The sequence below is a fragment of the Eucyclogobius newberryi genome, unplaced genomic scaffold (assembly GCF_026437365.1).
Source record: "Eucyclogobius newberryi isolate DKJ021-1_F unplaced genomic scaffold, fEucNew1.0.hap1 SCAF_10, whole genome shotgun sequence".
NCBI classification, from domain to species: Eukaryota; Metazoa; Chordata; class Actinopteri; order Gobiiformes; family Gobiidae; genus Eucyclogobius; species Eucyclogobius newberryi.
In genome coordinates, this window is record NW_027315724.1 from 39378942 (window position 1) to 39405047 (window position 26106).

General features: G+C 60.0%; 1 protein-coding gene across 2 annotated transcripts in view; it reads left to right on the top strand.

Moving 5' to 3' along the window:
- Positions 1-5214, top strand: part of pxylp1 (2-phosphoxylose phosphatase 1) — a 28489-nt gene extending 23275 nt beyond the window's left edge. The window contains exons 4-5 of one of the 2 annotated variants that reach the window (XM_072456523.1): positions 445-584; positions 3565-5214. In XM_072456523.1, coding sequence (XP_072312624.1) covers positions 445-584; positions 3565-4604 — 1180 coding nt within the window. In that variant the 3' untranslated portion in view covers positions 4605-5214. The remainder of the gene's footprint in view (positions 1-444; positions 585-3564) is intronic. The other variant, XM_072456531.1, reaches the window with a different exon arrangement.
- Positions 5215-26106: the final 20892 nt, after the last annotated feature.

Genomic DNA, 26106 nt, shown 5'->3' on the forward strand with positions numbered 1-26106 from the left:
TGGTGGGTCTTTCAGCTGTTGCATGGTGGGTCTTTCAGCTGCTGCATGGTGGGGTCTTTCAGCTGCTGCATGGTGGGGTCTTTCAGCTGCTGCATGGTGGGGTCTTTCAGCTGCTGTATGGTGGGGCTTCTCAGTCCTGAACATGACACGTCCTGTGCTCAGTGTGTTTGAAAAGGCTCACATTCGCATCATTTATTTCTTTATAGTTGGTATTTCATAATTCTTGGACACATTTGACTCTCATCTTCATCTCCGTCTTCATCTTCATCTCTATCTCGATCGTAGCCATTAGATTTACGAGAATGGAACTCTCCTGGACGAGGGATCACACTCACTTCTTATTGTTCAAAAACATAATTACCGTAGTTAAATTGAGCACAATGTAAATGTTGCTTACAGTATGTATTTTTAGCCTCTCCGTTATCTGACCTTTGACCTCCACAGACGCCCTTCACACCCGCTGCTGACCGGCTTCATGGCTCACATGGGCCGAGGAGGACGAGGACACTGGGACTCTCCTTTGAGCTCTGTGCCCCGTCTGCCAATCCACAAATCCTGTGACACGGGCGAGCTCACACAGACCGGTAACTACACTTATGTCCTTTATTCATCTACACAACCTTCTACTTATGTGTAGATTACGGCTTATCATATATATCATATATGATATATATATATCATATATATATACGTCATAAGGCGCTGGTACAGCTGGCAGCCCGGTGTAAACGCTCTCTCTTCTTTCTCACACTTATTGTGCTTTATCTCCTATATTTTGTAAATATAGTTAGTATATTTTTTCTATTTTACTGTACGATAGGGACACGCGCTGGAATAGTTTTTTAATTCAACTGTTTTTGACTTTGTTTCGGCTGGATTTGAGTGTTTTCGTCGTGTCGTTGCCATGTGTCTTGGCTCTGAGTCCCCCGGCTCCGGCCGGCATCCACAGGCTCTCTTCCTCATCTCTGGTGACTTTAACCACGCTTCTCCCTCTTCTGTCCTACCAACATACACCCAGTATGTTACCTGCCCCACCAGAGAGAATAGAACATTGGACTTGTTTTTTGCCAACACCAAGGAGGCTTATTCCTCTTCCCCCCTCCCTCCCCTGGGCAGCTCGGACCACAACCTTGTACATCTGAGGCCTGTGTATGAACCCATCGTGCACAGGCAGCCTGTGGTGTCCCGTGAGGTGAGGATGTGGTCTGCTGAGAGTGAGGAGGCTCTGAGGGACTGCTTCAGCACCACTGTCTGGACTGAGCTTTATGACCCACATGGGGAGGACATCAACACCATCACAGAGTGCATCACGGACTACATCAACTTCTGTTTGAGAACATTGTTCCCTCCCGGACGGTGCGGTGTTTTCCAAACAACAAGCCATGGATTAACCGTGAACTGAAGGCTCTGCTGAAGGAGAAGAAGAGAGCCTTCAGGTCAGGGAACAAGGAGGAGCTGAGGACTGTGCAGAAGGAGCTGAGGAGGAAGATCAGGCAGGCTGAGGCCGGCTACAAGAGGAGGATGGAGGAGCAGCTGCAGCAGAAGAACATTCAGGGAGTGTGGAGGAGCCTGAAAACCATCTCGGGCTTCAAAATCCCCCCTGCCCAGACAGAGGGGGATCTACAGTGGGTGAATGATTTAAATGCTCACTTCTTGAGGTTTGATCGGTCACCCGCCCCTCCCCCTGCACAGCTGCATGCTCCCTCTTCCACAGCTGGACAATGCCCTGCATCTGTTCCTCTTCGCTTATCTGCCCCGGACCATCAGCTCCCCACTTCGCCTGGACTCACCCATCCCCCCAGCACACGGTCCCCCTGCCAACCACTGACTGTCACAGCAGCACAGGTGAGGAGTGAGCTGAAGAGGATTAAAGTGAGGAAGGCAGCAGGACCTGATGGCATCAGCCCCAGGCTCCTTAAGTCCTGCAGATGAACTGTGTGGAGTTATGGAGCATGTCTTCAACATGAGCCTGAAGCTGAGGGTGGTACCACAGGTCTGAAGACCTCCTGTCTGGTACCTGTGCCTAAGACACCGCGCCCCAAAGACCTCAACAGCTTCAGGCCAGTGGCTCTCACGTCCCACCTGATGAAGACACTGGAGCGGCTGGTCCTGGACCACCTCCGCTCCACCGTGAGCTCAGCCATGGACCCGCTGCAGTTTGCATATCGGTCTGGCATCGGAGTGGAGGACGCCGTCATCTCCTGCTGCACCGCTCTCTCTCTCACCTGGAAAAGCCTGGCAGCGCTGTGAGGATCCTGTTCTTCGATCTTTCCAGCACCTTCAACACCATCAGCTCCTGAGGGACAAGCTGGAGACGGCTGGTGTGGAGTATGACCTGGCAGAGTGGATCCTGGACTACCTCACAGACCGACCCCAGTTTGTGAGAGCCCGGAACTGTGTGTCTGACACTCGGACCTGCAGTGTGGGGACCTGCAGTGTGGGGACCTGCAGTGTGGGGGCGCCCATATATATATATATATATATATATATATATATCATATAAGCAGATACTGGTCCGTGTGTGTAGGTTTCCTATATACTTCTATTTGGAGTTTCCCGTCCTCTCCTCTGATCGTGGAACAATCAAGAAAGGCCAAGCGATTCTCCTTAGCGTCTTCTCTTGTAAACCTGATATGTGGGTCCACAGCTACTAGTTCAGGACCACAGAGTGCCGTGCATCTCCATCTTGAAGCCTCTAATCACTTGTTTGAAGACGGTGAGGTGAAGGTTTTAAGCAGGAGAAAAGATGGTTTGAAAGAGGAGTCAAGGAAGCTATTTTTGTTAAAAAAGAAAGACCTTCTTTAAACAGAAATGGAGGGCTAAGGTTTAATCTTCCTGTTATTTATAATGGGTTACTGAACCCCTGGAAAGGTAGAGGACCAGGACAAGGACATTTAGATGCTAATCAGGTACTCAGGGTGGTTGAGCCAGGGTCTCACAAAGACAAAGAGGATTCTAATAGGCCATTAAGATTCTGAATAGGCTCGGTAGATACAAGGGGGAGTTTCTGTTGAAACAAACAACTCTTTCTACTTCAGGAAGGCTCCTCCCAATGGGCGGGTCTTACCACAGAACAGTATTAATATCGGAGTTCTCCACCTAAATTCTGTTATTGACAATGACTCTTGGATGAAGTCGAAACGTCTATTTTTTCTAACTGAGTCCAGATGAAACAACTGAAGCTTTTTCTACCATTTCATTCTTAGGTTATTTTAATTGAAAGGATACAGTCAATTCTTTTTCAGTAAGATATATATATATATATTTTGTCTCCCAGGTTCTTTCCTCTTCTGTCTTATTCAGGGTTTTGAAGGTCATTTTTACACCTTGTCCTTGGTATTTCATGTTGTCACTTTAAACTTGACATATGTGTCTAGATTTAATACAATCTTAGATATGTGAGAGTAGACATGTCTCCATGTTTACAGACATGTAGACATGGAGACATGTCTCCATGTCTCCATGTCTGCAGACATGTCTACAGACATGTCTGCAGACATGGAGACTGTAGACATAGCGCTACATGCTACATGCTAAATCCTTTTTATGTTTCCTTACATGAAGGTGTTGTGCAGCATCTCCGGAACGGCCAGCTCCTCTCCGAGGCCTACAAGCGCCATGCCCTCTTGCCTGCTGATTGGTCGCCTCGTCAGGTGTGGGTGGAGACAACAGGCAAGAGCCGCACCCTGCAGAGCGGCCTGGCCTTTCTCTACGGCCTCCTCCCGGAGTTTGACTGGACCAAAGTCAGCGTCCGACACCAGTGGAGCACGTTGTTCTGCAGCGGCGCCTGCGACTGTCCCGCCAGGAACAAGCACCTGGAGGCGGAGCAGAGGAGGCAGTATCGACTGCGAGTGGCCAACGCAGAACTGGAAAGGACGTACGCAGAAATGGCTCGGACTTTAGGCTTGCCTACTCGACAACTTCGCGCCTCAAACCCCATAGATTCCTTACTCTGCCACCTCTGCCATGGCATTCCTTTCCCGTGCGTCCCGCCGGGCGCAGGAGGCCCGGGCGCAGGAGGCCCGGGCGCAGAAGGCCCGGGCGGGTGTCTCACCCTGGCACAGTTTGCAGTTATTCGAAAGCAGCAGCTGGAGGATGAAGTCGACAGGAGAAAAGTCGGTTTGTATCGTAAATACGCCGTCTTGGCCATGTTTCCGTACTTAAACCGAACAGCAGCCAAAATGGAGCGTGTTGCACGAGCGAACGAGATGGGACGGCAGGCGCGCGCCGGCGGCGAGGAGGTGTTTTCCTTGTCCTCTGCTCACGACGTAACCATGGCGCCTCTGCTCAGCGCTCTGGGGCTGGAGCACGCCAGCTTCCCCAGGTTCGCTGCCAGAGTCGTGTTCGAGCTGTGGAAGAGTCGGCCAACGACGAGGCTCAAGAAGAAAGCAACAGCCGAAGGAGAAAAGGCAAAGGACGGAGAGGCTTTCGTGCGGGTGCTGTACAACGGGGAGGACGTGACCTTTCACACCGCGTTCTGTCAGTCACACGGTAACCAGCCCCTCTGTCCGCTCAGTCACTTCCTGTGGTTTGTGCGCAGAGACATGTTCAGTGTGGTCAACGCTTCGTCCTATCACGAGGCTTGTAACAGACGCACGGCTTGAGCCACAAACGCTCGGTTCAGACGACACTTTTATATTAAATATATAAATATATCAGAATATGTCCCTGGCATAAAAGTGCTGACGCTGCAGAATCCTGCGACATGGTTTAGCCTCAAATACAAAGCTGAAAGTCTTTAGTTTGTGCTTTTAGGAGAGACTCTAACTCTGTGTTTAATATGTGGATGACATATGCACATGTGACTGTGCCCTAACCCTTGTGCCACATGTGGCTTTAAACTGATCTGTGACATGGAGCAGCTTTAACTCTGATCTTTGACCTGAAGGAAAGACACGTTTAATGCCCCAAAGTGGAACATGTGACACTTTATCACCAAGTTTAGTTTAGTTTAGTTTAGTTTAGTTTATCATTTACTTTTAGCTTTGGAACGATGTCATTTCTTGATAGAATTCATCTTTTACAGATGTTTTAACCTTTAATTCTGAAAAACATCTTCAGAACGTCACATGTTGAATATCTCAGTTTTAAAAAGAACCAAAAGAAGACAAACTGAAGCCAGTTTAACTCTAAATGTGACACTTTTATACACTTTACTTTCACTTCAACCACATCTATTTTTATTTAAATAATATCTGCATTTTATTCCTTAACATCTTCACAATATCTAAATGTCTCATGTGGTTTTAATATGTATAATAATAATAATAATAATATTATTAATATTATCATTATTAATAATAATTGTAGATCATTGTTAGTTGAAAAGCACTTGAACACTTTATTCACTTTTATACAGAACAAATACTTCTGGAACATTCCTCTAAATATTGTACTTTTGTATTTCACTTCATTCAGACTTTTTACACGTTTATTTCAGGCTGAGATAATTATTAAAACTGCAAAATAATAAATTCATTCTCTTCAAATCGTGATGTGTGTTTTTTAGTCGTTAAAGGTTCAATGGACCATTTTTCGACGATTTGAGAAGTGCTCATGCCACGCCCCCCTGCTCATGCCACGCCCCCCTGCTCATGCCACGCCCCCGTGTGGACTGATACAACACACACGTGTGTTTGTTTATCAGCTCTGATCTCATCGTCTCCTGTAGATTTCCGTCTCTTCTGAGCTCGAACTGTCTCTGTCTTCATTTTGCCCCGTCACTGAGGGAACTATATTATGATAGATCCATGCGCTTAGGCACAGGGAAACGTGGGATGAGCCGCACGCGGCTGCAGGTGAACGAGGCTCTGCAGGTGAACGAGGCTCTGCAGGTGAACGAGGCTCTGCAGGTGAACGAGGCTCTGCAGGTGAACGAGGCTCTGCAGGTGAACGAGGCTCTGCAGGTGAACGAGGCTCTGCAGGTGAACGAGGCTCTGCAGGTGAACGAGGCTCTGCAGGTGAGCGGTAGGTGCGTTTTATGATTGACACGTGGCAGGACTAATGGGCCACGAGGAAATAAGACTCAGATTTGGGCCAAAAAAAACGTCCACTCAACCTTTAATAAAGATGCTGGTTTGTTGCCATCTAGTGGTGACATGAGGCATCACACCAGCCTCTGAAACCAGAGGCGGCGTTTTCCTGTGTCAAAATAAGATTGTGCACATTTTTTATTGTATCATCAATAGAATGTGATCTTTATTGAGATACGAAGTTTAGTTCAAGTTTTAAACTGGTGTTTCTCCCATGTCACATGACCAGAGGCGTCCTCCAGGGGGCGTGTCACTGAGCGTCCTTCAGGGGGCGTGTCACAGAGGGTCCTTCAGGGGGCGTGTCACAGCGTCCTCCAGGGGGCGTGTCACAGAGGGTCCTTCAGGGGGCGTGTCACAGCGTCCTCCAGGGGGCGTGTCACAGAGGGTCCTTCAGGGGGCGTGTCACAGCGTCCTTCAGGGGGCGTGTCACAGAGGGTCCTCCAGGGGGCGTGTCACAGAGCGTCCTCCAGGGGGCGTGTCACAGAGCGTCCTCCAGGGGGCGTGTCACTGAGCGTCCTCCAGGGGGCGTGTCACAGAGCGTCCTCCAGGGGGCGTGTCACAGAGCGTCCTCCAGGGGGCGTGTCACAGAGCGTCCTCCAGGGGGCGTGTCACTGAGCGTCCTCCAGGGGGCGTGTCACTGAGCGTCCTCCAGGGGGCGTGTCACTGAGCGTCCTCCAGGGGGCGTGTCACAGAGCGTCCTCCAGGGGGCGTGTCACAGAGCGTCCTCCAGGGGGCGTGTCACTGAGCGTCCTCCAGGGGGCGTGTCACAGAGCGTCCTCCAGGGGGCGTGTCACAGAGCGTCCTCCAGGGGGCGTGTCACTGAGCGTCCTCCAGGGGGCGTGTCACTGAGCGTCCTCCAGGGGGCGTGTCACTGAGCGTCCTCCAGGGGGCGTGTCACAGAGCGTCCTCCAGGGGGCGTGTCACAGAGCGTCCTCCAGGGGGCGTGTCACAGAGCGTCCTCCAGGGGGCGTGTCACAGAGCGTCCTCCAGGGGGCGTGTCACTGAGCGTCCTTCAGGGGGCGTGTCACAGAGGGTCCTTCAGGGGGCGTGTCACAGCGTCCTCCAGGGGGCGTGTCACAGAGGGTCCTTCAGGGGGCGTGTCACAGCGTCCTCCAGGGGGCGTGTCACAGAGGGTCCTTCAGGGGGCGTGTCACAGCGTCCTTCAGGGGGCGTGTCACAGAGGGTCCTCCAGGGGGCGTGTCACAGCGTCCTCCAGGGGGCGTGTCACAGAGCGTCCTCCAGGGGGCGTGTCACAGAGCGTCTTCCAGGGGGCGTGTCACAGAGCGTCCTCCAGGGGGCGTCCTCCAGGGGGGTGTCACAGAGCGTCCTCCAGGGGGCGTGTCACAGAGCGTCCTCCAGGGGGCGTGTCACAGAGCGTCTTCCAGGGGGCGTGTCACAGAGCGTCCTCCAGGGGGCGTCCTCCAGGGGGCGTGTCACAGAGCGTCCTCCAGGGGGCGTGTCACTGAGCGTCCTCCAGGGGGCGTGTCACAGAGCGTCCTCCAGGGGGCGTGTCACAGAGCGTCTTCCAGGGGGCGTGTCACAGAGCGTCCTCCAGGGGGCGTGTCACAGAGCGTCCTCCAGGGGGCGTGTCACAGAGCGTCCTCCAGGGAGCGTCCTCCAGGGGGGCGTGTCACAGAGCGTCCTCCAGGGGGCGTGTCACAGAGGGTCCTCCAGGGGGCGTGTCACAGAGCGTCTTCCAGGGGGCGTGTCACAGAGCGTCTTCCAGGGGGCGTGTCACAGAGCGTCTTCCAGGGGGCGTGTCACAGAGCGTCCTCCAGGGGGCGTGTCACAGAGGGTCCTCCAGGGGGCGTGTCACAGAGCGTCTTCCAGGGGGCGTGTCACAGAGCGTCTTCCAGGGGGCGTGTCACAGAGCGTCCTCCAGGGGGGCGTGTCACAGAGCGTCCTCCAGGGGGCGTGTCACAGAGGGTCCTCCAGGGGGCGTGTCACAGAGCGTCCTCCAGGGGGCGTCCTCCAGGGGGGCGTGTCACAGAGCGTCTTCCAGGGGGCGTGTCACAGAGCGTCCTCCAGGGAGCGTCCTCCAGGGGGCGTGTCACAGAGGGTCCTCCAGGGGGCGTGTCACAGAGGGTCCTCCAGGGGGCGCGTCACAGAGCGTCCTCCAGGGGGCGTGTCACAGAGGGTCCTCCAGGGGGCGTGTCAAAGAGCGTCCTCCAGGGGGGCGTGTCACAGAGGGTCCTCCAGGGGGCGTGTCACAGAGCGTCCTCCAGGGGGGCGTGTCACAGAGGGTCCTCCAGGGGGCGTGTCACAGAGCGTCCTCCAGGGGGGCGTGTCACAGAGCGTCCTCCAGGGAGCGTCCTCCAGGGGGCGTGTCACAGAGGGTCCTCCAGGGGGGCGTGTCACAGAGCGTCCTCCAGGGGGCGTGTCACAGAGCGTCCTCCAGGGGGCGTGTCACTGAGCGTCCTCCAGGGGGCGTGTCACTGAGCGTCCTCCAGGGGGCGTGTCACTGAGCGTCCTCCAGGGGGCGTGTCACAGAGCGTCCTCCAGGGGGCGTGTCACAGAGCGTCCTCCAGGGGGCGTGTCACAGAGCGTCCTCCAGGGGGCGTGTCACAGAGGGTCCTTCAGGGGGCGTGTCACAGCGTCCTCCAGGGGGCGTGTCACAGAGGGTCCTTCAGGGGGCGTGTCACAGCGTCCTCCAGGGGGCGTGTCACAGAGGGTCCTTCAGGGGGCGTGTCACAGCGTCCTTCAGGGGGCGTGTCACAGAGGGTCCTCCAGGGGGCGTGTCACAGAGCGTCTTCCAGGGGGCGTGTCACAGAGCATCCTCCAGGGGGCGTCCTCCAGGGGGGTGTCACAGAGTGTCCTCCAGGGGGCGTGTCACAGAGCGTCCTCCAGGGGGCGTGTCACAGAGCGTCTTCCAGGGGGCGTGTCACAGAGCGTCCTCCAGGGGGCGTCCTCCAGGGGGCGTGTCACAGAGCGTCCTCCAGGGGGCGTGTCACAGAGCGTCCTCCAGGGGGCGTGTCACTGAGCGTCCTCCAGGGGGCGTGTCACAGAGCGTCCTCCAGGGGGCGTGTCACAGAGCGTCTTCCAGGGGGCGTGTCACTGAGCGTCCTCCAGGGGGCGTGTCCAGGGGGCGTCCTCCAGGGGGCGTGTCACAGAGCGTCCTCCAGGGGGCGTGTCACAGAGCGTCCTCCAGGGGGCGTGTCACTGAGCGTCCTCCAGGGGGCGTGTCACAGAGCGTCCTCCAGGGGGCGTGTCACAGAGCGTCTTCCAGGGGGCGTGTCACTGAGCGTCCTCCAGGGGGCGTGTCACTGAGCGTCCTCCAGGGGGCGTGTCACTGAGCGTCCTCCAGGGGGCGTGTCACAGAGCGTCCTCCAGGGGGCGTGTCACAGAGCGTCCTCCAGGGGGCGTGTCACTGAGCGTCCTCCAGGGGGCGTGTCACAGAGCGTCCTCCAGGGGGCGTGTCACAGAGCGTCCTCCAGGGGGCGTGTCACTGAGCGTCCTCCAGGGGGCGTGTCACTGAGCGTCCTCCAGGGGGCGTGTCACTGAGCGTCCTCCAGGGGGCGTGTCACAGAGCGTCCTCCAGGGGGCGTGTCACTGAGCGTCCTTCAGGGGGCGTGTCACAGAGGGTCCTTCAGGGGGCGTGTCACAGCGTCCTCCAGGGGGCGTGTCACAGAGGGTCCTTCAGGGGGCGTGTCACAGCGTCCTCCAGGGGGCGTGTCACAGAGGGTCCTTCAGGGGGCGTGTCACAGCGTCCTTCAGGGGGCGTGTCACAGAGGGTCCTCCAGGGGGCGTGTCACAGCGTCCTCCAGGGGGCGTGTCACAGAGCGTCCTCCAGGGGGCGTGTCACAGAGCGTCTTCCAGGGGGCGTGTCACAGAGCGTCCTCCAGGGGGCGTCCTCCAGGGGGGTGTCACAGAGCGTCCTCCAGGGGGCGTGTCACAGAGCGTCCTCCAGGGGGCGTGTCACAGAGCGTCTTCCAGGGGGCGTGTCACAGAGCGTCCTCCAGGGGGCGTCCTCCAGGGGGCGTGTCACAGAGCGTCCTCCAGGGGGCGTGTCACTGAGCGTCCTCCAGGGGGCGTGTCACAGAGCGTCCTCCAGGGGGCGTGTCACAGAGCGTCTTCCAGGGGGCGTGTCACAGAGCGTCCTCCAGGGGGCGTGTCACAGAGCGTCCTCCAGGGGGCGTGTCACAGAGCGTCCTCCAGGGAGCGTCCTCCAGGGGGGCGTGTCACAGAGCGTCCTCCAGGGGGCGTGTCACAGAGGGTCCTCCAGGGGGCGTGTCACAGAGCGTCTTCCAGGGGGCGTGTCACAGAGCGTCTTCCAGGGGGCGTGTCACAGAGCGTCTTCCAGGGGGCTTGTCACAGAGCGTCCTCCAGGGGGCGTGTCACAGAGGGTCCTCCAGGGGGCGTGTCACAGAGCGTCTTCCAGGGGGCGTGTCACAGAGCGTCTTCCAGGGGGCGTGTCACAGAGCGTCCTCCAGGGGGGCGTGTCACAGAGCGTCCTCCAGGGGGCGTGTCACAGAGGGTCCTCCAGGGGGCGTGTCACAGAGCGTCCTCCAGGGGGCGTCCTCCAGGGGGGCGTGTCACAGAGCGTCTTCCAGGGGGCGTGTCACAGAGCGTCCTCCAGGGAGCGTCCTCCAGGGGGCGTGTCACAGAGGGTCCTCCAGGGGGCGTGTCACAGAGGGTCCTCCAGGGGGCGCGTCACAGAGCGTCCTCCAGGGGGCGTGTCACAGAGGGTCCTCCAGGGGGCGTGTCAAAGAGCGTCCTCCAGGGGGGCGTGTCACAGAGGGTCCTCCAGGGGGCGTGTCACAGAGCGTCCTCCAGGGGGGCGTGTCACAGAGGGTCCTCCAGGGGGCGTGTCACAGAGCGTCCTCCAGGGGGGCGTGTCACAGAGCGTCCTCCAGGGAGCGTCCTCCAGGGGGCGTGTCACAGAGGGTCCTCCAGGGGGGCGTGTCACAGAGCGTCCTCCAGGGGGCGTGTCACAGAGCGTCCTCCAGGGGGCGTGTCACTGAGCGTCCTCCAGGGGGCGTGTCACTGAGCGTCCTCCAGGGGGCGTGTCACTGAGCGTCCTCCAGGGGGCGTGTCACAGAGCGTCCTCCAGGGGGCGTGTCACAGAGCGTCCTCCAGGGGGCGTGTCACAGAGCGTCCTCCAGGGGGCGTGTCACAGAGGGTCCTTCAGGGGGCGTGTCACAGCGTCCTCCAGGGGGCGTGTCACAGAGGGTCCTTCAGGGGGCGTGTCACAGCGTCCTCCAGGGGGCGTGTCACAGAGGGTCCTTCAGGGGGCGTGTCACAGCGTCCTTCAGGGGGCGTGTCACAGAGGGTCCTCCAGGGGGCGTGTCACAGCGTCCTCCAGGGGGCGTGTCACAGAGCGTCCTCCAGGGGGCGTGTCACAGAGCGTCTTCCAGGGGGCGTGTCACAGAGCGTCCTCCAGGGGGCGTCCTCCAGGGGGGTGTCACAGAGTGTCCTCCAGGGGGCGTGTCACAGAGCGTCCTCCAGGGGGCGTGTCACAGAGCGTCTTCCAGGGGGCGTGTCACAGAGCGTCCTCCAGGGGGCGTCCTCCAGGGGGCGTGTCACAGAGCGTCCTCCAGGGGGCGTGTCACAGAGCGTCCTCCAGGGGGCGTGTCACTGAGCGTCCTCCAGGGGGCGTGTCACAGAGCGTCCTCCAGGGGGCGTGTCACAGAGCGTCTTCCAGGGGGCGTGTCACAGAGCGTCCTCCAGGGGGCGTGTCACAGAGCGTCCTCCAGGGGGCGTGTCACAGAGCGTCCTCCAGGGAGCGTCCTCCAGGGGGGCGTGTCACAGAGCGTCCTCCAGGGGGCGTGTCACAGAGGGTCCTCCAGGGGGCGTGTCACAGAGCGTCTCCCAGGGGGCGTGTCACAGAGCGTCTCCCAGGGGGCGTGTCACAGAGCGTCTTCCAGGGGGCGTGTCACAGAGCGTCCTCCAGGGAGCGTCCTCCAGGGGGCGTGTCACAGAGCGTCCTCCAGGGGGCGTGTCACAGAGGGTCCTCCAGGGGGCGTGTCACAGAGCGTCCTCCAGGGGGCGTGTCACAGAGGGTCCTCCAGGGGGCGTGTCACAGAGCGTCTTCCAGGGGGCGTGTCACAGAGCGTCCTCCAGGGGGCGTGTCACAGAGCGTCCTCCAGGGGGCGTGTCACAGAGCGTCTTCCAGGGGGCGTGTCACAGAGCGTCCTCCAGGGGGCGTGTCACAGAGCGTCCTCCAGGGGGCGTGTCACAGAGGGTCCTCCAGGGGGCGTGTCACAGAGCGTCCTCCAGGGGGCGTCTTCCAGGGGGCGTGTCACAGAGCGTCCTCCAGGGGGCGTGTCACAGAGGGTCCTCCAGGGTGCGTGTCACAGAGCGTCCTCCAGGGGGGCGTGTCACAGAGCGTCCTCCAGGGGGGCGTGTCACAGAGCGTCCTCCAGGGAGCGTCCTCCAGGGGGCGTGTCACAGAGGGTCCTCCAGGGGGCGTGTCACAGAGGGTCCTCCAGGGGGCGCGTCACAGAGCGTCCTCCAGGGGGCGTGTCACAGAGGGTCCTCCAGGGGGCGTGTCACAGAGCGTCCTCCAGGGGGCGTGTCACAGAGGGTCCTCCAGGGGGCGTGTCACAGAGCGTCCTCGAGGGGGGCGTGTCACAGAGGGTCCTCCAGGGGGCGTGTCACAGAGGGTCCTCCAGGGGGCGTGTCACAGAGCGTCCTCCAGGGGGGCGTGTCACAGAGCGTCCTCCAGGGGGCGTGTCACAGAGCGTCCTCCAGGGGGGCGTGTCACAGAGGGTCCTCCAGGGGGGCGTGTCACAGAGCGTCCTCCAGGGAGCGTCCTCCAGGGGGCGTGTCACAGAGGGTCCTCCAGGGGGGCGTGTCACAGAGCGTCCTCCAGGGGGCGTGTCACAGAGGGTCCTCCAGGGGGCGTGTCACAGAGCGTCCTCCAGGGGGGCGTGTCACAGAGGGTCCTCCAGGGGGCGTGTCACAGAGTGTCCTCCAGGGGGCGTGTCACAGAGGGTCCTCCAGGGGGCGTGTCACAGAGCGTCCTCCAGGGGGGCGTGTCACAGAGCGTCCTCCAGGGGGCGTGTCACAGAGCGTCTTCCAGGGGGCGTGTCACAGAGCGTCCTCCAGGGGGCGTGTCACAGAGGGTCCTCCAGGGGGCGTGTCACAGAGCGTCCTCCAGGGGCGCGTGTCACAGAGCGTCCTCCAGGGAGCGTCCTCCAGGGGGCGTGTCACAGAGGGTCCTCCAGGGGGCGTGTCACAGAGCGTCTTCCAGGGGGCGTGTCACAGAGCGTCCTCCAGGGGGCGTGTCACAGAGCGTCCTCCAGGAGGCGTGTCACAGAGCGTCTTCCAGGGGGCGTGTCACAGAGCGTCCTCCAGGGGGCGTGTCACAGAGCGTCTTCCAGGGGGCGTGTCACAGAGCGTCCTCCAGGGGGGCGTGTCACAGAGCGTCCTCCAGGGGGCGTGTCACAGAGGGTCCTCCAGGGGGCGTGTCACAGAGCGTCCTCCAGGGGGCGTGTCACAGAGCGTCCTCCAGGGGGCGTGTCACTGAGCGTCCTCCAGGGGGCGTGTCACAGAGCGTCCTCCAGGGGGCGTGTCACAGAGCGTCCTCCAGGGGGCGTGTCACAGAGCGTCCTCCAGGGGGCGTGTCACTGAGCGTCCTCCAGGGGGCGTGTCACTGAGCGTCCTCCAGGGGGCGTGTCACAGAGCGTCCTCCAGGGGGCGTGTCACAGAGCGTCCTCCAGGGGGCGTGTCACAGAGCGTCCTCCAGGGGGCGTGTCACAGAGCGTCCTCCAGGGGGCGTGTCACTGAGCGTCCTTCAGGGGGCGTGTCACAGAGGGTCCTTCAGGGGGCGTGTCACAGCGTCCTCCAGGGGGCGTGTCACAGAGGGTCCTTCAGGGGGCGTGTCACAGCGTCCTCCAGGGGGCGTGTCACAGAGGGTCCTTCAGGGGGCGTGTCACAGCGTCCTTCAGGGGGCGTGTCACAGAGGGTCCTCCAGGGGGCGTGTCACAGCGTCCTCCAGGGGGCGTGTCACAGAGCGTCCTCCAGGGGGCGTGTCACAGAGCGTCTTCCAGGGGGCGTGTCACAGAGCGTCCTCCAGGGGGCGTCCTCCAGGGGGGTGTCACAGAGCGTCCTCCAGGGGGCGTGTCACAGAGCGTCCTCCAGGGGGCGTGTCACAGAGCGTCTTCCAGGGGGCGTGTCACAGAGCGTCCTCCAGGGGGCGTCCTCCAGGGGGCGTGTCACAGAGCGTCCTCCAGGGGGCGTGTCACTGAGCGTCCTCCAGGGGGCGTGTCACAGAGCGTCCTCCAGGGGGCGTGTCACAGAGCGTCTTCCAGGGGGCGTGTCACAGAGCGTCCTCCAGGGGGCGTGTCACAGAGCGTCCTCCAGGGGGCGTGTCACAGAGCGTCCTCCAGGGAGCGTCCTCCAGGGGGGCGTGTCACAGAGCGTCCTCCAGGGGGCGTGTCACAGAGGGTCCTCCAGGGGGCGTGTCACAGAGCGTCTTCCAGGGGGCGTGTCACAGAGCGTCTTCCAGGGGGCGTGTCACAGAGCGTCTTCCAGGGGGCGTGTCACAGAGCGTCCTCCAGGGGGCGTGTCACAGAGGGTCCTCCAGGGGGCTTGTCACAGAGCATCTTCCAGGGGGCGTTTCACAGAGCGTCTTCCAGGGGGCGTGTCACAGAGCGTCCTCCAGGGGGGCGTGTCACAGAGCGTCCTCCAGGGGGCGTGTCACAGAGGGTCCTCCAGGGGGCGTGTCACAGAGCGTCCTCCAGGGGGCGTCCTCCAGGGGGCGTGTCACAGAGCGTCCTCCAGGGGGCGTGTCACAGAGGGTCCTCCAGGGTGCGTGTCACAGAGCGTCCTCCAGGGAGCGTCCTCCAGGGGGCGTGTCACAGAGGGTCCTCCAGGGGGCGTGTCACAGAGGGTCCTCCAGGGGGCGCGTCACAGAGCGTCCTCCAGGGGGCGTGTCACAGAGGGTCCTCCAGGGGGCGTGTCAAAGAGCGTCCTCCAGGGGGGCGTGTCACAGAGGGTCCTCCAGGGGGCGTGTCACAGAGCGTCCTCCAGGGGGGCGTGTCACAGAGGGTCCTCCAGGGGGCGTGTCACAGAGCGTCCTCCAGGGGGGCGTGTCACAGAGCGTCCTCCAGGGAGCGTCCTCCAGGGGGCGTGTCACAGAGGGTCCTCCAGGGGGGCGTGTCACAGAGCGTCCTCCAGGGGGCGTGTCACAGAGCGTCCTCCAGGGGGCGTGTCACTGAGCGTCCTCCAGGGGGCGTGTCACTGAGCGTCCTCCAGGGGGCGTGTCACTGAGCGTCCTCCAGGGGGCGTGTCACAGAGCGTCCTCCAGGGGGCGTGTCACAGAGCGTCCTCCAGGGGGCGTGTCACAGAGCGTCCTCCAGGGGGCGTGTCACAGAGGGTCCTTCAGGGGGCGTGTCACAGCGTCCTCCAGGGGGCGTGTCACAGAGGGTCCTTCAGGGGGCGTGTCACAGCGTCCTCCAGGGGGCGTGTCACAGAGGGTCCTTCAGGGGGCGTGTCACAGCGTCCTTCAGGGGGCGTGTCACAGAGGGTCCTCCAGGGGGCGTGTCACAGCGTCCTCCAGGGGGCGTGTCACAGAGCGTCCTCCAGGGGGCGTGTCACAGAGCGTCTTCCAGGGGGCGTGTCACAGAGCGTCCTCCAGGGGGCGTCCTCCAGGGGGGTGTCACAGAGTGTCCTCCAGGGGGCGTGTCACAGAGCGTCCTCCAGGGGGCGTGTCACAGAGCGTCTTCCAGGGGGCGTGTCACAGAGCGTCCTCCAGGGGGCGTCCTCCAGGGGGCGTGTCACAGAGCGTCCTCCAGGGGGCGTGTCACAGAGCGTCCTCCAGGGGGCGTGTCACTGAGCGTCCTCCAGGGGGCGTGTCACAGAGCGTCCTCCAGGGGGCGTGTCACAGAGCGTCTTCCAGGGGGCGTGTCACAGAGCGTCCTCCAGGGGGCGTGTCACAGAGCGTCCTCCAGGGGGCGTGTCACAGAGCGTCCTCCAGGGAGCGTCCTCCAGGGGGGCGTGTCACAGAGCGTCCTCCAGGGGGCGTGTCACAGAGGGTCCTCCAGGGGGCGTGTCACAGAGCGTCTCCCAGGGGGCGTGTCACAGAGCGTCTCCCAGGGGGCGTGTCACAGAGCGTCTTCCAGGGGGCGTGTCACAGAGCGTCCTCCAGGGAGCGTCCTCCAGGGGGCGTGTCACAGAGCGTCCTCCAGGGGGCGTGTCACAGAGGGTCCTCCAGGGGGCGTGTCACAGAGCGTCCTCCAGGGGGCGTGTCACAGAGGGTCCTCCAGGGGGCGTGTCACAGAGCGTCTTCCAGGGGGCGTGTCACAGAGCGTCCTCCAGGGGGCGTGTCACAGAGCGTCCTCCAGGGGGCGTGTCACAGAGCGTCTTCCAGGGGGCGTGTCACAGAGCGTCCTCCAGGGGGCGTGTCACAGAGCGTCTTCCAGGGGGCGTGTCACAGAGCGTCCTCCAGGGGGGCGTGTCAAAGAGCGTCCTCCAGGGGGCGTGTCACAGAGGGTCCTCCAGGGGGCGTGTCACAGAGCGTCCTCCAGGGGGCGTCTTCCAGGGGGCGTGTCACAGAGCGTCCTCCAGGGGGCGTGTCACAGAGGGTCCTCCAGGGGGCGTGTCAAAGAGCGTCCTCCAGGGGGCGTGTCACAGAGGGTCCTCCAGGGGGCGTGTCACAGAGCGTCCTCGAGGGGGGCGTGTCACAGAGGGTCCTCCAGGGGGCGTGTCACAGAGGGTCCTCCAGGGGGCGTGTCTCAGAGCGTCCTCCAGGGGGGCGTGTCACAGAGCGTCCTCCAGGGGGCGTGTCACAGAGCGTCCTCCAGGGGGGCGTGTCACAGAGGGTCCTCCAGGGGGGCGTGTCACAGAGCGTCCTCCAGGGAGCGTCCTCCAGGGGGCGTGTCACAGAGGGTCCTCCAGGGGGGCGTGTCACAGAGCGTCCTCCAGGGGGCGTGTCACAGAGGGTCCTCCAGGGGGCGTGTCACAGAGCGTCCTCCAGGGGGGCGTGTCACAGAGGGTCCTCCAGGGGGCGTGTCACAGAGTGTCCTCCAGGGGGCGTGTCACAGAGGGTCCTCCAGGGGGCGTGTCACAGAGCGTCCTCCAGGGGGGCGTGTCACAGAGCGTCCTCCAGGGGGCGTGTCACAGAGCGTCTTCCAGGGGGCGTGTCACAGAGCGTCCTCCAGGGGGCGTGTCACAGAGGGTCCTCCAGGGGGCGTGTCACAGAGCGTCCTCCAGGGGCGCGTGTCACAGAGCGTCCTCCAGGGAGCGTCCTCCAGGGGGCGTGTCACAGAGGGTCCTCCAGGGGGCGTGTCACAGAGCGTCTTCCAGGGGGCGTGTCACAGAGCGTCCTCCAGGGGGCGTGTCACAGAGCGTCCTCCAGGGGGCGTGTCACAGAGCGTCTTCCAGGGGGCGTGTCACAGAGCGTCCTCCAGGGGGCGTGTCACAGAGCGTCTTCCAGGGGGCGTGTCACAGAGCGTCCTCCAGGGGGGCGTGTCACAGAGCGTCCTCCAGGGGGCGTGTCACAGAGGGTCCTCCAGGGGGCGTGTCACAGAGCGTCCTCCAGGGGGCGTCCTCCAGGGGGCGTGTCACAGAGCGTCCTCCAGGGGGCGTGTCACAGAGGGTCCTCCAGGGTGCGTGTCACAGAGCGTCCTCCAGGGGGGCGTGTCACAGAGCGTCCTCCAGGGGGGCGTGTCACAGAGCGTCCTCCAGGGGGGCGTGTCACAGAGCGTCCTCCAGGGGGGCGTGTCACAGAGCGTCCTCCAGGGAGCGTCCTCCAGGGGGCGTGTCACAGAGGGTCCTCCAGGGGGCGTGTCACAGAGGGTCCTCCAGGGGGCGCGTCACAGAGTGTCCTCCAGGGGGCGTGTCACAGAGGGTCCTCCAGGGGGCGTGTCAAAGAGCGTCCTCCAGGGGGCGTGTCACAGAGGGTCCTCCAGGGGGCGTGTCACAGAGCGTCCTCCAGGGGGGCGTGTCACAGAGGGTCCTCCAGGGGGCGTGTCACAGAGGGTCCTCCAGGGGGCGTGTCACAGAGCGTCCTCCAGGGGGCGTGTCACAGAGCGTCCTCCAGGGGGCGTGTCACAGAGGGTCCTCCAGGGGGGCGTGTCACAGAGCGTCCTCCAGGGGGCGTGTCACAGAGGGTCCTCCAGGGGGCGTGTCACAGAGCGTCCTCCAGGGGGGCGTGTCACAGAGGGTCCTCCAGGGGGCGTGTCACAGAGTCTCCTCCAGGGGGCGTGTCACAGAGGGTCCTCCAGGGGGCGTGTCACAGAGCGTCCTCCAGGGGGGCGTGTCACAGAGCGTCCTCCAGGGGGCGTGTCACAGAGCGTCTTCCAGGGGGCGTGTCACAGAGCGTCCTCCAGGGGGCGTGTCACAGAGGGTCCTCCAGGGGGCGTGTCACAGAGCGTCCTCCAGGGGCACGTGTCACAGAGCGTCCTCCAGGGAGCGTCCTCCAGGGGGCGTGTCACAGAGGGTCCTCCAGGGGGCGTGTCACAGAGCGTCTTCCAGGGGGCGTGTCCCAGAGCGTCCTCCAGGGGGCGTGTCACAGAGCGTCCTCCAGGGGGCGTGTCACAGAGCGTCTTCCAGGGGGCGTGTCACAGAGCGTCCTCCAGGGGGCGTGTCACAGAGCGTCTTCCAGGGGGCGTGTCACAGAGCGTCCTCCAGGGGGGCGTGTCACAGAGCGTCCTCCAGGGGGCGTGTCACAGAGGGTCCTCCAGGGGGCGTGTCACAGAGCGTCCTCCAGGGGGCGTCCTCCAGGGGGCGTGTCACAGAGCGTCCTCCAGGGGGCGTGTCACAGAGGGTCCTCCAGGGTGCGTGTCACAGAGCGTCCTCCAGGGGGGCGTGTCACAGAGCGTCCTCCAGGGGGGCGTGTCACAGAGCGTCCTCCAGGGGGGCGTGTCACAGAGCGTCTTCCAGGGGGCGTGTCACAGAGCGTCCTCCAGGGAGCGTCCTCCAGGGGGCGTGTCACAGAGGGTCCTCCAGGGGGCGTGTCACAGAGGGTCCTCCAGGGGGCGTGTCACAGAGCGTCCTCCAGGGGGCGTGTCACAGAGGGTCCTCCAGGGGGCGTGTCACAGAGCGTCCTCCAGGGGGGCGTGTCACAGAGGGTCCTCCAGGGGGCGTGTCACAGAGCGTCCTCCAGGGGGGCGTGTCACAGAGCGTCCTCCAGGGGGCGTGTCACAGAGCGTCCTCCAGGGAGCGTCCTCCAGGGGGCGTGTCACAGAGGGTCCTCCAGGGGGGCGTGTCACAGAGCGTCCTCCAGGGGGCGTGTCACAGAGGGTCCTCCAGGGGGCGTGTCACAGAGCGTCCTCCAGGGGGGCGTGTCACAGAGGGTCCTCCAGGGGGCGTGTCACAGAGTGTCCTCCAGGGGGCGTGTCACAGAGGGTCCTCCAGGGGGGCGTGTCACAGAGCGTCCTCCAGGGGGCGTGTCACAGAGCGTCTTCCAGGGGGCGTGTCACAGAGCGTTCTCCAGGGGGGCGTGTCACAGAGCGTTCTCCAGGGGGCGTGTCACAGAGCGTTCTCCAGGGGGCGTGTCACAGAGCGTCCTCCAGGGGGGCGTGTCACAGAGCGTTCTCCAGGGGGCGTGTCACAGAGCGTCCTCCAGGGGGCGTGTCACAGAGCGTCCTCCAGGGGGCGTGTCACAGAGCGTCTTCCAGGGGGGCGTGTCACAGAGCGTCCTCCAGGGGGCGTGTCACAGAGCGTCTTCCAGGGGGCGTGTCACAGAGCGTCCTCCAGGGGGGCGTGTCACAGAGGGTCCTCCAGGGGGCGTGTCACAGAGTCTCCTCCAGGGGGCGTGTCACAGAGGGTCCTCCAGGGGGCGTGTCACAGAGCGTCCTCCAGGGGGGCGTGTCACAGAGCGTCCTCCAGGGGGCGTGTCACAGAGCGTCTTCCAGGGGGCGTGTCACAGAGCGTCCTCCAGGGGGCGTGTCACAGAGGGTCCTCCAGGGGGCGTGTCACAGAGCGTCCTCCAGGGGCACGTGTCACAGAGCGTCCTCCAGGGAGCGTCCTCCAGGGGGCGTGTCACAGAGGGTCCTCCAGGGGGCGTGTCACAGAGCGTCTTCCAGGGGGCGTGTCCCAGAGCGTCCTCCAGGGGGCGTGTCACAGAGCGTCCTCCAGGGGGCGTGTCACAGAGCGTCTTCCAGGGGGCGTGTCACAGAGCGTCCTCCAGGGGGCGTGTCACAGAGCGTCTTCCAGGGGGCGTGTCACAGAGCGTCCTCCAGGGGGGCGTGTCACAGAGCGTCCTCCAGGGGGCGTGTCACAGAGGGTCCTCCAGGGGGCGTGTCACAGAGCGTCCTCCAGGGGGCGTCCTCCAGGGGGCGTGTCACAGAGCGTCCTCCAGGGGGCGTGTCACAGAGGGTCCTCCAGGGTGCGTGTCACAGAGCGTCCTCCAGGGGGGCGTGTCACAGAGCGTCCTCCAGGGGGGCGTGTCACAGAGCGTCCTCCAGGGGGGCGTGTCACAGAGCGTCTTCCAGGGGGCGTGTCACAGAGCGTCCTCCAGGGAGCGTCCTCCAGGGGGCGTGTCACAGAGGGTCCTCCAGGGGGCGTGTCACAGAGGGTCCTCCAGGGGGCGTGTCACAGAGCGTCCTCCAGGGGGCGTGTCACAGAGGGTCCTCCAGGGGGCGTGTCACAGAGCGTCCTCCAGGGGGGCGTGTCACAGAGGGTCCTCCAGGGGGCGTGTCACAGAGCGTCCTCCAGGGGGGCGTGTCACAGAGCGTCCTCCAGGGGGCGTGTCACAGAGCGTCCTCCAGGGAGCGTCCTCCAGGGGGCGTGTCACAGAGGGTCCTCCAGGGGGGCGTGTCACAGAGCGTCCTCCAGGGGGCGTGTCACAGAGGGTCCTCCAGGGGGCGTGTCACAGAGCGTCCTCCAGGGGGGCGTGTCACAGAGGGTCCTCCAGGGGGCGTGTCACAGAGTGTCCTCCAGGGGGCGTGTCACAGAGGGTCCTCCAGGGGGGCGTGTCACAGAGCGTCCTCCAGGGGGCGTGTCACAGAGCGTCTTCCAGGGGGCGTGTCACAGAGCGTTCTCCAGGGGGGCGTGTCACAGAGCGTTCTCCAGGGGGCGTGTCACAGAGCGTTCTCCAGGGGGCGTGTCACAGAGCGTCCTCCAGGGGGGCGTGTCACAGAGCGTTCTCCAGGGGGCGTGTCACAGAGCGTCCTCCAGGGGGCGTGTCACAGAGCGTCCTCCAGGGGGCGTGTCACAGAGCGTCTTCCAGGGGGGCGTGTCACAGAGCGTCCTCCAGGGGGCGTGTCACAGAGCGTCTTCCAGGGGGCGTGTCACAGAGCGTTCTCCAGGGGGGCGTGTCACAGAGCGTCTTCCAGGGGGCGTGTCACAGAGCGTTCTCCAGGGGGCGTGTCACAGAGCGTTCTCCAGGGGGGCGTGTCACAGAGCGTTCTCCAGGGGGCGTGTCACAGAGCGTTCTCCAGGGGGCGTGTCACAGAGCGTCCTCCAGGGGGGCGTGTCACAGAGCGTTCTCCAGGGGGCGTGTCACAGAGCGTCCTCCAGGGGGCGTGTCACAGAGCGTTCTCCAGGGGGCGTGTCACAGAGCGTCCTCCAGGGGGGCGTGTCACAGAGCGTTCTCCAGGGGGCGTGTCACAGAGCGTCCTCCAGGGGGCGTGTCACAGAGCGTCCTCCAGGGGGGCGTGTCACAGAGGGTCCTCCAGGGGGCGTGTCACAGAGCGTTCTCCAGGGGGCGTGTCACAGAGCGTCCTCCAGGGGGCGTGTCACAGAGCGTCCTCCAGGGGGCGTGTCACAGAGCGTCCTCCAGGGGGCGTGTCACAGAGCGTCCTCCAGGGGGCGTGTCACAGAGCGTCCTCCAGGGGGCGTGTCACAGAGCGTCCTCCAGGGGGCGTGTCACAGAGCGTCCTCCAGGGGGCGTGTCACAGAGGGTCCTCCAGGGGGCGTGTCACAGAGCGTCCTCCAGGGGGCGTGTCACAGAGCGTCCTCCAGGGGGCGTGTCACAGAGCGTCCTCCAGGGGGCGTGTCACAGAGCGTCCTCCAGGGGGCGTGTCACAGAGCGTCCTCCAGGGGGCGTGTCACAGAGCGTCCTCCAGGGGGCGTGTCACAGAGCGTCCTCCAGCTTCAGCTTACAGACAGAAGAGTCTGAGCAGGACAAAAGAGGAAGAGAAAGACTTAAACTGTGTTTGAACAGAAACGAGGGTTTAAGATTCAACCTTCAACGTTTTGATCCCTGGAGAGGTCGACGCCCAGGTCGACGCCCAGGTCGACGCTTAGGTCGACGCCCAGGTCGACGCCCAGATCAACGCCCAGGTCGACGCCCAGGTCGACGCCCAGATCAACGCCCAGGTCGACGCTCAGGTTGACGCTAAGGTCGACGCCCAGGTCCACGCCCAGATCGACGCCCAGGTCGACGCCCAGGTCGACGCCCAGGGCATTCTGATGCTCATCAGGTACACAGGGAGGAGAGAGAGTGACAGGGACAATAAGAGGCTGATGGCCTTTAAAGGGCTGAGGGGAAACAGGAGGTTTAGTTTCTGGTGAAACCAATAACACCTTTTATCAGGAGGTCCCGCCGGTGGGCGGGGCTTACTCAGAGTGAGTCCAGATGAAACAACTGAACCTTTTTCTACACTGGCCCTCTCCTGGACGAAGGAGGAACTACACCCACATTTACTGATAAAATGACAAACTGAGCAGCATAATTAAATCAAAATGTCAGAAAAGTAACATCCCAATTTTCATCAATAGTAGACTTTATCTAGAAGATTTCATTCACTATATTTCAACCTTTATTTGGTTGATGATGTTGTAAAACTTAACAAAAGAAGTAACTGTCCAATAACAGCCCCAGGATTATTTATTCTTTATTTAACCAGGAAAAGTGACCCGGGCAGAAGCATCGCAGAGAAAGACATCTTACAAAGTCATAAATACAAAATATGGTGATAGATGGTACAAAAAATTTAAATAAATATGAGTGAAAAGTTTTGTGATCATCAGTGTGAATTATGGACCAGAGTCATATTAATGCTTCCATTCTGTTTATGGATTTACATGAACGGTTAATACAGCAAGAGGTCTCGATTAAAGCCCCTCCCCTCAGGCAGGAGGCCACGCCCCTCAGGCAGGAGGCCACGCCCCTCAGGCAGGAGGCCACTCCCCTCAGGCAGGCCGCTCCCCTCAGGACCAGAACCTTCCGTCACAAGAACAGTTTCTTTCCCTCATGAACACTGCATAAGCACCTGTCACTCACTGTCACTCACTGTCACTCACTGTCACTTCTGTTGCACTACAACACTGTAAAGTGTTTGTTGTTTATGAAATAAACTTCTTCTGACTTTGATCTTTTTAAGGAGAAAAGTGACACAAACACATGTTGTTTCAGAAGTGATTGTTGTTATTGACAATAAAACCCACATTCTCAGGTTATTGCTGTTTTCAATGTTCTCTGAAGCTCGTGTGTCATCGTCATTTCAGGCCTCCTCATCCTCCTCTTCATCCTCCTCATCCTCCTCTTCATCCTCCTCATCCTCCTCTTCATCCTCCTCATCCTCCTCTTCCTCCTCTTCCTCCTCTTCCTCCTCATCCTCCTCTTCCTCCTCTTCCTCCTCATCCTCCTCTTCCTCCTCATCCTCCTCTTCCTCCTCTTCCTCCTCATCCTCCTCTTCCTCCCCTGCCTCCTCTTCCTCCTCTTCCTCCTCCTCATCCTCCTCTTCATCCTCCTCTTCCTCCTCTTCCTCCTCTTCCTCCTCATCCTCCTCTTCCTCCTCATCCTCCTCATCCTCCTCTTCCTCCTCATCCTCCTCTTCCTCCTCTTCCTCCTCATCCTCCTCTTCCTCCCCTGCCTCCTCTTCCTCCTCTTCCTCCTCCTCATCCTCCTCTTCATCCTCCTCTTCTTCCTCTTCCTCCTCATCCTCCTCATCCTCCTCTTCCTCCTCTTCCTCCTCATCCTCCTCTTCCTCCTCATCCTCCTCTTCCTCCTCTTCTTCCTCTTCCTCCTCTTCCTCCCCTGGACTAAAGGTCCTTGCTTCACTCTGAAGTGAAGTGAACCCTCCTCCACCTGAGCAGAGGAAATAAAGAACATTATTGCCATAAATGTACTTTTCCTGCTTTATGTTTGTGAAATCCTCAGAAATCTTTAGTAGTTTTACACTTTGGCCTCGTTCATATTGTCCTGAATATGAAATGATGATATTGTCCATAAATAAATCTTCCTATAGAATCGTGTATGTTTAAACCGTCCAGCGCTGTACACGTCTGTCTCTGAGATGATTGACAGCTCGACAGGCTCGACAGGCTCGACAGGAGCAGTGCATATGGAAGTGTAATGAGCAGAACTGTCATATTGAAGAATATGAGATATATATATAACATATAATATATATATATAAAGTGTGTTTCCAAACGCACAGATTAGAGATGACACTATCTCTCTTCTTAAAACGTCTCAAATGGAAAAGACCTGACTTATATCTACTTCTACTTATGGCATCAAGAAGACGCCATGAACAGTCCTGGAACTGAGCAGCAGCATCACAGAGGGAGAGGCTGGACACAGATCCGTCCTGGGCTGTCCTCTGGACTCGGTGCAGGAGGTGGGGGACAGAAGGGTCCTGGGGGACAGAAGGGTCCTGGGGGACAGTCTGATTTAAAGGACAGATCCAACTATAAATCTGTAATAAAGACATGATTATTTCAATCACAGACCTTTAGTCACATCTGGAGGATTCAAACACTTTGTGATTCATGAAGCTCCAGAGTCACTTCTAGAAGAAGAGAATCGTACGACAAAGTTCAGATTTCAAAGGTGCAAATCTTCTTCTGGAGTAGAGACCGTTTCTCACTCAGGACGATACTTCAGGAGGAAAAAACACTTGTGGCTCAAGCTTTGTGTGATTTTTGTCTTTATACATTACAATAATAAAGTTTATGTTCTTTGCCCTTTGATGAGAAGTTTGACGGTTGGCGCTGCTGCGTTCACCTGCAGAGCCTCGTTCACCTGCAGAGCCTCGTTCACCTGCAGAGCCTCGTTCACTAGCTATATATATATGTATATATATATATATATATTTCCCCAAAACACGACCGGAGTCGTGTAGAGGTTTAAACCGTGTTTTCACGTTTGCGGTGCACGTTCTCCTTCCTCCCCTCACGAGCACGGAGCGCGCACCTGACCCATGTGTTACACACATGTAGTACTCTGACACACATGTGTTACACACATGTAGTACTCTGACACACATGTTACACACATGCAGTACTCTGACACACATGTGTTACACACATGTAGTACTCTGACACACATGTTACACACATGCAGTACTCTGACACACATGTGTTACACACATGCAGTACTCTGACACACATGTGTTACACACATGCAGTACTCTGACACACATGTTACACACATGCAGTACTCTGACACACATGTGTTACACACATGCAGTACTCTGACACACATGTGTTACACACATGTAGTACTCTGACAAACATGTGTTACACACATGCAGTACATTTCCAAAAATGTTGGCACATTACACTTCTTTACACAACTAAACTACATGTTGTTGTTGTTTTATGGCGGCTGTATCCAAGTGTTACTTCACCAAGTGTTACATCACCCAGTGTTACATTATCCAGTGTTACATCATCCAGTGTTACATCACCATGTGTTACATCATCAAGTGTTACATCACCCAGTGTTACATTATCCAGTGTTACATCATCAAGTGTTACATCATCCAGTGTTACATCATCAAGTGTTACATCATCCAGTGTTACATCACCAAGTGTTACATCATCAAGTGTTACATCATCCAGTGTTACATCATCCAGTGTTACATCATCAAGTGTTACATCATCCAGTGTTACATCATCAAGTGTTACATCACCTAGTGTTACATCATCCAGTGTTACATCATCAAGTGTTACATCATCAAGTGTTACATCATCAAGTGTTACATCATCCAGTGTTACATCATCAAGTGTTACATCATGACCGATAGTCTTAGTCGTGTTAAGTGACCATCTAGGGATGAGCCCCAGGTGCAGAGCAGCAGTTCAAGACGCTCCTCTGTCGCTGAACTCTCGCCCGTTCTGTTACATGTGAAGTGTTCAGATTCAAGACAGATAGAGACTGTGTGTGTCCCTCGTGTCCCTCGTGTCCCTCGTGTCCCTCGTGTTCCTCGTACAAATAATGCCAAAAAGTCACATC